The sequence below is a fragment of the Chroicocephalus ridibundus genome, chromosome 2, assembly GCF_963924245.1.
Source record: "Chroicocephalus ridibundus chromosome 2, bChrRid1.1, whole genome shotgun sequence".
Classification (NCBI taxonomy): Eukaryota; Metazoa; Chordata; class Aves; order Charadriiformes; family Laridae; genus Chroicocephalus; species Chroicocephalus ridibundus.
In genome coordinates this window covers 55,321,138-55,331,211 of record NC_086285.1, presented here as the reverse complement: position 1 = coordinate 55,331,211, position 10,074 = coordinate 55,321,138, and the positions used below count along the sequence as shown (strand labels likewise).

At 46.6% G+C, this 10,074-nt stretch overlaps 1 protein-coding gene across 4 annotated transcripts in view; it reads left to right on the top strand.

Annotated features, from left to right (window-relative positions):
• The first annotated feature begins 19 nt into the window (after nt 1-19).
• The window catches only part of GOLGA4 (golgin A4), a 71,702-nt gene continuing 61,647 nt past the window's right edge, over nt 20-10,074 (top strand). For all 4 annotated transcript variants that reach the window (XM_063325552.1, XM_063325551.1, XM_063325550.1 and 1 more), the window contains exons 1-2: nt 20-280; nt 9,620-9,715. In XM_063325552.1, the coding sequence (XP_063181622.1) occupies nt 194-280; nt 9,620-9,715 (183 nt within the window). In that variant the 5' untranslated portion in view covers nt 20-193. The remainder of the gene's footprint in view (nt 281-9,619; nt 9,716-10,074) is intronic.

Genomic DNA, 10,074 nt, shown 5'->3' with positions numbered 1-10,074 from the left:
ACCTGCCCCGCCGTTGGGGGGGACCCAGGGAGGAGAAGCGGCGGCGGCTCCACGGGGCCGGGGCGGGTGGCGTTCACTCCTGCCACCGCCACCCTCCTCCCCCCGCGCCGCAGACGCTGCCTCCCCGGCCGGGGAGTCACACCCGGCTACCCAGGCCGCCGGCCCCCTCCCTCCCTCCCTCCCTCCCTCCACCATGTTCAAGAAGCTGAAGCAGAAGATCAGCGAGGAGCAGACGCCGCCGCGCGGGGCGGGGGGGCGGAGCGCCCCTCTCCCGCCGCAGGTACCGGGGGTGACACACGGTGTCCGTCGGGTGGCTGTGAGGGGGGGCCGGGACGGAGACTCGTAGTGCCCGGCCGGGCGCCGGTGGCCTTTCAGCCGAGGGGCGGCGGGGCAGGGCCGAGCCGGCCCGCGCTTCGTCCGGGAAAGGCCTCGGGTCGGACCGGTCCCGCCGCCCCCCCCCGCCCCGGCCGCGGGGAGGGTGGCTCAGCGCGGGCATTGGCGTCCTGCGTGCGGTGGCCGGGCGAGGGCTCCGGGATGGGCCGGCCGGCTGGCAAGCGCCGCGCCCCGGGTGTCAGTGAGCGCCGGGCGGCCCCGCTGGAACTTAGAAATCCAACTTTGTTGTTGCCGAACCGCCTCCTGTCCTGGCCAAAGCCTCTCCGGAGGCTTCCGAGGCTGTTCTTCTTTTCGTCCCTTCTAGAAAGGCTGTCTTTCTGAGAATCCCTTGCTTGAACATCAAATAGAATGAAACAGAAGTGGGTTTATCCTTTAGTATTTAAAGGAATGACATTTTGATGTGCACTGGGTAACAATCCAGCATTGAGATCCCTACTTATCTTTTTATCTCATCTTAATGTTTGTTCTTTCCATTCCTCTAAGTCCCTTCTGTTTCCATCCTTTAGAGCACTGGTGTGCTTACTGTAACCTTATTCTTGCTTTTTTTAACTGTGGAAAAATTGAGAGTGTGGTATAAAGATGAGAGCAAGGCTTTTTTTTTTTTTTTTTTTCATAATTTAATTGGCCATTTTGTTCTTATGTGTCCTTTCACAAAATTATGATTCATGTTGGATTCTAGAAACTACTTCTTTTAAATTATAGTAATGCACATTAGATATGACACGAATGTAGAGTATCTCTGACATTAACGGCGTCCAAAAAAACATTGTGATGATTTCATGCATGTGTCGAAGCAAAATAAATTCTCTCTACCGGTTCAAATTTGGGTAGAAAGATTTTGACAAGTTAACTTTACAGTAGCCACCTCTGTGCTGAATAATGTCTGCCTTTGTCTCTTTGGCTTTTCGCTGGGTTAAGTATCCTTTGCATCTTGGAATCTAAAAGAACAAAATTGATAAAAAAACTCTGTATCATGTGAATGCTAAGATACAGGCAGATAATTTGGTTAATTTTACAAATAAGTGATCAGTTGCCTGGGCTTGATCTGAATGTAATTTGAACCACTGGGAGATCTGACACTGCATAGTCTTAGTATTAGACCATGGTTTCAAAACTGCTGACATTCAGCTATGTAGTATCTCTTAAATCACTGATTTGTCAAATAGGGACAGTATTTTTGGAAATGGATCTACTGTAAAACTTTATGTAGCTTGCTGAGTTTTGTTTTAAGCCCTTTCTTAGTTTTTAACTCTGGGTCTAGTTAGTGAAGTTATACGTTTTTGGCAGTGGCAGTTTAGAGTGCTGTCCTGGCGTATGTGGTGAACTTTCAGTACAGTGGGAAGAGACTGAGCTGCGGAGCTTACTATTTTCAATAAGCAGCAGCTATATTATGATACTTTGTAAACAATATTGTAATCCCCTTAGTTCAGGATGCACGATCCATGTGTTAAAGGGTTGGTACTTGCCAAAAATCAGCTTTGTGAATAAATATGGACCAGACTCCGCATATACACCCAACAGTGTAATATATTGCAGTCTTTATTTGGCTGTTAAAGTAAAGATTGACAAATTTCATGAAACCTAATACAGGAGCTTACGATAAATGATACTTTCACCTAGTCTGCTATACTGTGGACAGAGTAGATCATGTAACTCAAGGGTTGACGTGAGTGGAAGGTCAGAAGCACAAAATGAGAACAGATTTTTATTTTCGTGTAAAAAATAGTTGTCTTCCAGTATTGCTTATTCTTCAGTTGCTCTCAAGTAACACTAGAGGGAAATGAGTTAAATTTGATCTTAAAAGTAAAATAGGCTAGTCTGCTCACTCCTCATATCTAATTTGAAAACAGATTCTGTGAGAAGGTTTTGAGGCCTGTAGAATGTACTAGAGTCTTGCAGAGAGTGTGGAATATATTTTTGTTACCTTACTTTTCAGGTCCTTAAAGGGCATTCCACTTGTTGGGTATTCTGTCATCATATAGATTATCATCTACTTTCTATCGAGACATTTTCAAACAAAACTTTCCAAACGCTTAACATTTCTTAGTTTTATGAGGCTTTTGTTTGCGCTTGTTTTTGGTCTTTTCTTTCTTATACCCTCTTGTACAGAGACTTCATTCACCACACCCTCTCTGCTCAATTCATATCTTCTGCTTTGAGACCTAGAACTTGTCATTTGTACTCTGGTTTGTAGCATCTGAGATGAAAACTACCTAAGACTCGTTAAATATGGTGGTAAAATTTCTCAAGTATAATGCTTTTTCTGAGGAGGCCTTTGTAGGCCTCCCTGTTTCTTATGAATGGTTAGATAACTGACGTCAAGAAAAAGTGAAGACATTCAATACTGATAGACCTTGGGCTGCCTGGTCCCCTCCGTCAGAGGACCATGACTGTGGGACTTTCCATGTTTGGACACTGAAATTGTAAGGGACCAGTTGTATCAGTTGAACGTTCCTAACTCCACAGAGCCTGATGGGATTCACACCAGAGTCATGAAGGAGCTAGCAGGAGTTACAGCAGGATCCCTCTCAACCATCTTGGGAGTCTGGAGAGGTCCCTGCTGACATTATTCCAATTTACAAGAAGGGTGTGAGGGAGGACCCAGGAAACTATGGACCTGTTAGCCTAACCTCAGTTCCTGGAAAAATTATGGAGAAAATCATACTGGGCGCTAGTGAAAGACATTTGAAGAACAGTGCAGTCATCAGGCACAGTCAACATGGGTTCACAAAGGGAAAGTCCTATTTAACTAATTTAATATCCTTCTATGATAAGGTCTCCCACCTAGCGGATGAAGGGAAGGCAGTAGATGTAGTTTTTCTGGATTTCAGTAAGGCTTTTTCTACTGTCCCTTACAGCATCCTTCTGGACAAGTTGTCCATCTGTGCGGTGAGCAGGTACACAGTGCACTGGGTGAAGAACTGCCTGAATGGGATGGCTCAAAGGGTTGCAGTGAATGTGGCTACCTCTGGCTGGGAACTGGTCACCAGTGGTGTTCCTCAGGGCTCCATTCTAGGGCTGGTTCTCTTCAATCCATTTATCAATGATCTGGATGCAGGAGTTGAATGCATGTTGAGTTGAATAAGTTTGCTGATGATACTGAACCGGGAGGTGCTGTTGACTCGAAGGACAATGCCTTGCAGAGGGATCTAGGTAGAGTGCAGCATTGGGCAATCATTGATGGCATGAAATTCAACAGGAACAAATGGCACATTCTGCACCAGGGACAGAGTAACGCCAGACACAAATCTAAATTGGAAGAGGAGAGGCTGGAGGGCAGCCCTGCAGAAAGGGGTCTGGGGGTGCTGGTTGACAGGAGGCTCAACAGGAGTCAGCAGTGTGCCCTGGCAGCCAAGAGGGCAAACCCCATCCTGGGGTGCATCAAACACAGCGTAACCATCCAGTCCAAAGAGGTGACTACCCTGCTGTATTTAGTGTTGGTGTGGCCTCACCTTGAGTGTTGTGTGTAATTCTTGGCCCCACCTAAAAAAAGGTGATGCTTTTTTCCATTAAAAAAGGATGTTAAGGTACTTGAGTGTGTCACAATGAGGGCACTAAAGCTGGGAAAGGTGATGGAAGGCATGTCTTCTGAGGAGTGTCTGAGGACTCAGGGTTTGTGTAGATTGGAGGGAAGGAGGCTGAGGGGTGATGTCAGTGCTCTCTGCAGCTTCCTGAGGAGGGGATGGGGAGAGAGAGGTGCTGGTCTCTTCTCCCTAGTACCCAGTGCCAGGACACGTGGGAATGGCTTAAAGCTGCATCCCTCAGGGGAGGTTTGGACTTGACATGAGGAAACATTTCTTTACCAAGAGGGTGGTCAAACATTGGAACAGGCTTCCTGGAGAGGTGGTGAATGCCCCAAGCCTGTCAGTGTTTAAAAGGCATTTGGACAGTGCCCTTAATACCACGCTTTAACTTTCGGTCACCCCTGAAGTGATCAGGCAGTTGGACTAGATGATTGTTGTAGGTCCCTTCCAACTGAGCTACTCTATTCCCTGCGCTCACCATGAGTCGATAATGATGAGACTGGTATTTGCCTGAAATGCCAGAGGGGTTTCAGCTCCAGAAACACTTTCAAAGACACATAACACAAAGATACAAGTGGAAAAAGGATATTGTTTTTATTTGTATTTTTCTGAATCTGTTTCAGAGATGATGCTCACAAGCACTAACGCAGTGTGCATATGTGGCCAGGAGCAGGCTGATGTGTTCTTCAGTTTCACTTAAAAAAAAACATATGTTGCAGTCTGGCAAAGGCAAGTCACAGAGCTACAGAAAGTAGCAGCAGGAATACAGGCCAAGCAGCCCCTCTTTCCTGAAGAGTGAGAACGTGGAAAATGAAGATCATTTGATCACTTGACCACACACAAAAGAAGAGGTGTATGGTAGAGTCGGGTATTTTCCAAAGTATGACATGTAGCGATGACAAGCGTACTTTCTGTCTTCCAAAACTTGCTCTGTCTCTGTGCTTCTTGGCCAGTGATGCCTGAAGAGCACTCCCGTGCCTGCCCTGCACTTGTATTGCCCGCAGGGAGAGATGAGAAGTGGCAGCTCTGGATGGTGCATCAAGCCTCCTGGAGCTCTTCCAAGCGCAGGCTGTTTTGCATGAGCAAGAACCCCTGGGGAAATGGAGCCAAGGGAAGAGCAGAGCTCCCTCCTGCTCCAAGCTTGCAATGGGCAAGAGAGCCCGAGAGAGCCAGGGTGCGAGTGGTGCCTTGGAGGTGTAAGAGCAGTAGGCAAGAACTGAGCCAAAAGGGCCCTGCTCTCCGCCTCTTCCCCAAGGAGCCCTGACAAGGGACTGTGCTCAATGCTACAGAGGACAAGAAGCAGCTCCCGGGGGCACCCTGGGGGCCCCCTGGGAGTGTAGAAAGCTTCCTCCCCCCGGATGCGGGGCACGAGGGCCACCTTCGTGGAGCAGGAGCAGCAGGCTCCTGGCCAAAAGGGCCCAAAGGAGCCCTGGCAAGGGGCGCTGCTCAGTGCCGCAGAAGGCGGCAAAAAACCCCTGGGGACGTTTGCTAGCCCACCATAGGGGGGAAAAAAAAAAGCCTTCCTCCCCCCAGCTGCAGGGCACGAGAGGCCATCTTCGTGGTGCATGAGCAGCAGGCAGTAACCTAGCCAAAATGGAGTAGAGGAGACCTGACAAGTGGTCGTGCGCAATGCTGCAGAGGAAGGCAAAAAACCCCCGGGGAGCAGTGCCAATGTGCCCCGGGGGAAAATTCCTTCCTGACCCCAGCGCTGGCGATCGGCTATTCCCTGAGCATGTGAGCAAGACCTGCCTCCTCGTCCCACAGGCTGGTCATGCCTCCCAGGAGATGCCCAAGCCCTGTTCTCCCTCCACCTGGAGCCATCTCATGAGATTCAAAGGGTGGCCACATGCCCCTGACCCAATTGACCCTGCAGGCAAGAATCCTTCCCACGCCTGGAGTGGGTGCTCCAAAGCACTGGGACCTCTTGGCAACATCTCTGCGTCCCATTTCTTACGGTTGCTGCTCCTGGTGCTGCAGGGGATGAGGATGGCAAGCTCTGCAGTGCTCCTCCAGATGGCATTCCCTTGCTCTTTTCATTACTGTCAAGCTGAAAAAACCCGATAGCCTCCAGGTATCCAGGCACCTCCAGGGATTGGTGGTTCTTCTCATCTCTTGAGGGCCTTGCGTCGGTTCCTCAAAGGCTAAAACAGGATTTCCATCCATCAGATGGGCTTTGAACGTGGCTCCACCGGGAGCCGGGCATGCAGTGAACAATCTCCAGCAGCCTCATCCAGCTTCATCCAGTCTTCCTCCCTAAGCCCCCACCAAGTAATTCCACCGGCTCCTCAAGAACTTCCTCTAGGATGTCTTCAGGCTGGCCCCAGGCCAGCTATGGCAACGGGACACAGGAGGATGCCCCCTTTTATCCTGCCCCGGAACATTGTGACTGCTGGGTGGGTCATGGGTGTGACATGGGTGTGACATAGACCCTCTTGTGCAGCCCCACCTGCTGCCCCTGTTCCCAGCATCCTTTGGAGGAAGGCCTTTGGGCTGCTGGCCCCGAGGCCACCCCTGTGCCCAGGGTCCCTGCCCTTGGTGTCCATGCACTGGGCACAGCTGCTGGGCATCCCTGGTGCATCCTCTGCCACTGGGCTCCCAAGGACAAACCTCATGCTGTTACTCTTTTCTCAGGCCACGGCAGAAACGAACCCTGCAGCAGAGGCCACCCCTGTTAGCCATCCCCTCTCTGCACCAGAGCTAATGTCCATGAGATCCCGCAGTGAGGAGGACCAGGGACTTGATCTGGCTGGACACAAACCCTTTACCTGGGGCATAAGGGGCGTGATTTTGGCAACTGCAGCCTGGAGGAAAGAGAAAGTGTAACCGGAGCTGTAGGTTAGCATGGACTGTGCCAACAGGCCACCATGGAAATAACACAGGCTTTGAAAAACAAGTGAGTGGAGGTTACACTGCTGTGGTGGAAAGGTTGGTCATTTTCAGACCTAGAACATTTGGGTCTACGTCCAAAGCACAGCCAGACAAACAATGCCTCTTCCAAACTGTAAAAGTAGCCCATTTCTGCTATTGCTGTCACATCCCCTTGTCCCACTGAAGCCAAGCTGTGCAGCTCCACTGTTAAACACACCCATTGGCCATGTTTATACAGGCCAATATACAGGAAACAAAACGCACTTCAGCCACGGGGTAAAACTTTCAGAGCTCATTTGTGACTTTAACCTTTCTGAGAGTTATTTGCCTACCTCACTTTGTGGGAGGATGTTCATATCTTATCTAAAACCCTGGCAAGTCTCCTTTTCCTTTAGGATTTACTATTTTGAGTACTGAAAGAGTAAGGGAGGTACTATTCTTGTCATTTTGTATGTTGGTGCCAAAATTGGTATGTACCTTCAGGCTGTGTAAATAAGGGCATTTATACCATAGACGTTCACTTGGTTGTGGTGATGCCAGAAGTGAAAGACAAGAGTATGGTTCCCTCTCCATGAATCTTGCAGAGACAGAGAGAGCATGCATAATTTCCTCACCATTCCTTACCGATACAGCAAGGGACGTTTGCTACTACACTATTGATGGTGAGGTCGTCATCTTGGAAAGAAGCATTGAATTGTTCTGTGTTCTTGACCATATTTTTCCTTGTGCTGCAATAGGCCTTTTTCTCCTTTGGCTTTCATCCTTGATACCTTCCTTGAAAGTGATGGCAGCCCTCTCAGCCTTTGTCTTGCTCCTTCCAGTTGTCGTCATCTTCTGTAGGCCCTCTGTGCCCCTAATCAGCTGCTTAGTCTTTGTCTGCCTTCATCCCAGATGGGATTTGTCTTTCTTGAACCCAAGGAATGAGAAATGTCTGTGGTGGTACAGGTTGGTTCTCACCAGGGCTTTGCACAATGCTTGCCTTTCCAAGGGAAATCTCTTGTCTGACACACAAGAAGACGTTTGCCTGTATCACATTCGTGGCTTATAGTCACCCTGTGACCTACTCATGTCTCCAGGAACATTAGCCTATTCCAGTGTTTCCAAACTGGAGCAGAAACTCATGATGTTCCACCTGATGTTGTGTGAACCTATTTCTACCCTGTAGTTCTTCACGCAGGGTTTATTGATGTAGGGGATATCTCTTCTGTCAGAGCTTAAGCTGGTAAGGGGGATGGGGGCCATAGAACTGCACTATGAGATAGAGTTCTTTTTCTGCCTCATGGGTGCCATGGCATCCAGTTCTAGCCAACTTCAGTTATGTAATCTTGCTGTTCTTGCCTAAGATCAACGAATATTCGTGCGCTGCAGAGCTCCCTGCCACTGAAGTGGCCTGTAAATTGACAAGAAGTCTGAATTTAGCAATGAAAACTGTAGATCCGTTAAGGGCAAAGTGAAGACATACGTTCATATTTCTAACAGCAGCAAAGCGAAGATGAACATTTGGAAACTTTTTTTTTTCTGTATGGTGAGGACCAGATGTGTTCTTCTTTAAATCACTGACATTAGGTTAGGGAGTAGGAATAAAAAGGAGAGGCGAGTAGACTATTGGCATGAATAGGTCATTATTTTCAAATCCCGTGAATACTTTTGGTGTGAAATTTTTCATCAGGACGTAGAGCTGTCATGGGGAATGGTTATTTGGTACTAGGTGAGGTGTTTGACTTCTGAGTTGTATTTTCAGGTGGGAACATTGGGTCCACTTGGCCAGACCTGTGACTAATTTTGGAATAACCTTGTGTTTTGTATGTTATTGGAGTTAACTCACTAGTATGCAAATTTTACAAAATGTACCCATAGATATAGGCTATAAAATGAGTGTAATTCTCTGAAAACCTGTCTGTTTCGGGAATATCTTTTCAGTGGTCTGACACTCTGTCAATTATATTTTAGAACATCCGACTCTGTCTTGTGAGACAGGCGTTTGCAATGCAGAATTTATATATGCAACCTCAATGATGATGTGACAGCAAAGTGTTAAAGGATTTGTGGTAGTTCTTTTTACTTTTCTTTTTGGCAACACTTTTTTTCATTCTGTTTCTATTGTAGAATATACCTATTGAGAGATTTTGCTGAGTAGTTTCTTTGTACATAAAAGCTTGTTGATAGTTTAATGTTCATTAGATTTGTACTGATACTTTATATTTGAAGTATGAGGCTGGCAAGCTATGGTTGGGTTGGGTTGGCGTGGCTTGTTTTAGCCTTACTTAGCAGGAAGTTGTGAAATTTCTTTGAATTTTCCTGTCAGTGCTGACAGGAACAACAAGTTCATATTGACATGGTAAAATCTGTCAATTTCCTCTGCCCTTTTTCTGTCTTTGGATTCAATTTTATAAGTGTTTTTTCTTTCCTTCAGGTTGTTTGGGGTTTTTTTTGTTACTTTCTTAAAGGAATCAGAATATATTCTGTATGTAAATGCTTGGATCCTTGTCAGTTTGCAAAACTTTTAAACCTTAAGTAACTGTACTATGTTGCTAAAGTATTAGGAGTCTTGACTTTCAAATCTGGTCTAAGAGGACCATGATCGGAAATATTCAAAATAACTAATTTTGTTGCATGCTCTCGTGGCTGATTCACGACATATTCTGCCCTGGAGACTTTGTAGTACGGTAGAACTTGTCACAGTGCCTGAAGCTGGTTGTTTTCTTTAAAAGGAAGATCTAGACCAGGCTTTGCTGTGATGTTATAGTCAGTAATTGCTGAAGTAAATTATGATATGGAATAATTAGTTCTGAACTTAATATTATTAGTTGTTGATATATGTGATCTCTGTATAGGTCCCTCCCAAATCCCCTCCACCAACTGGCAACAGAAGCAGGACATCTTCGTTTACAGATCAGAATGATGAAGGCACTTTAACACCAGACAAAGAGGTCAGTTGAGAACTGTTTTTCTCTATTTTTCAATTTTAAATTTAAAAAATAAAAAAATAAAAAAATCTAACGTTGTGTCCTTGATTAACTTTTTTTTTTGATTCCTCAATATCACTATTTTGTGTGCATTTGTAGATATGAATAGTCTAATTTTTAGGTTAAATACTGAAGTGTTTAGTATTAGTAAAACAGACCTTTAGGCTGTAGTGGTTAACCCCCAGATTAGGAAACCTTTTAAGTCCTTCTTCAGGTCTTAAAAATCTTAGCCCTGAACTGAGCTCAGTGAGGTAGTGGGACAGAAGTTACATTGAGGGAGACTAACCACCCTGGTTTTTATGCCTCTCTTGCTTGAAAAGTTG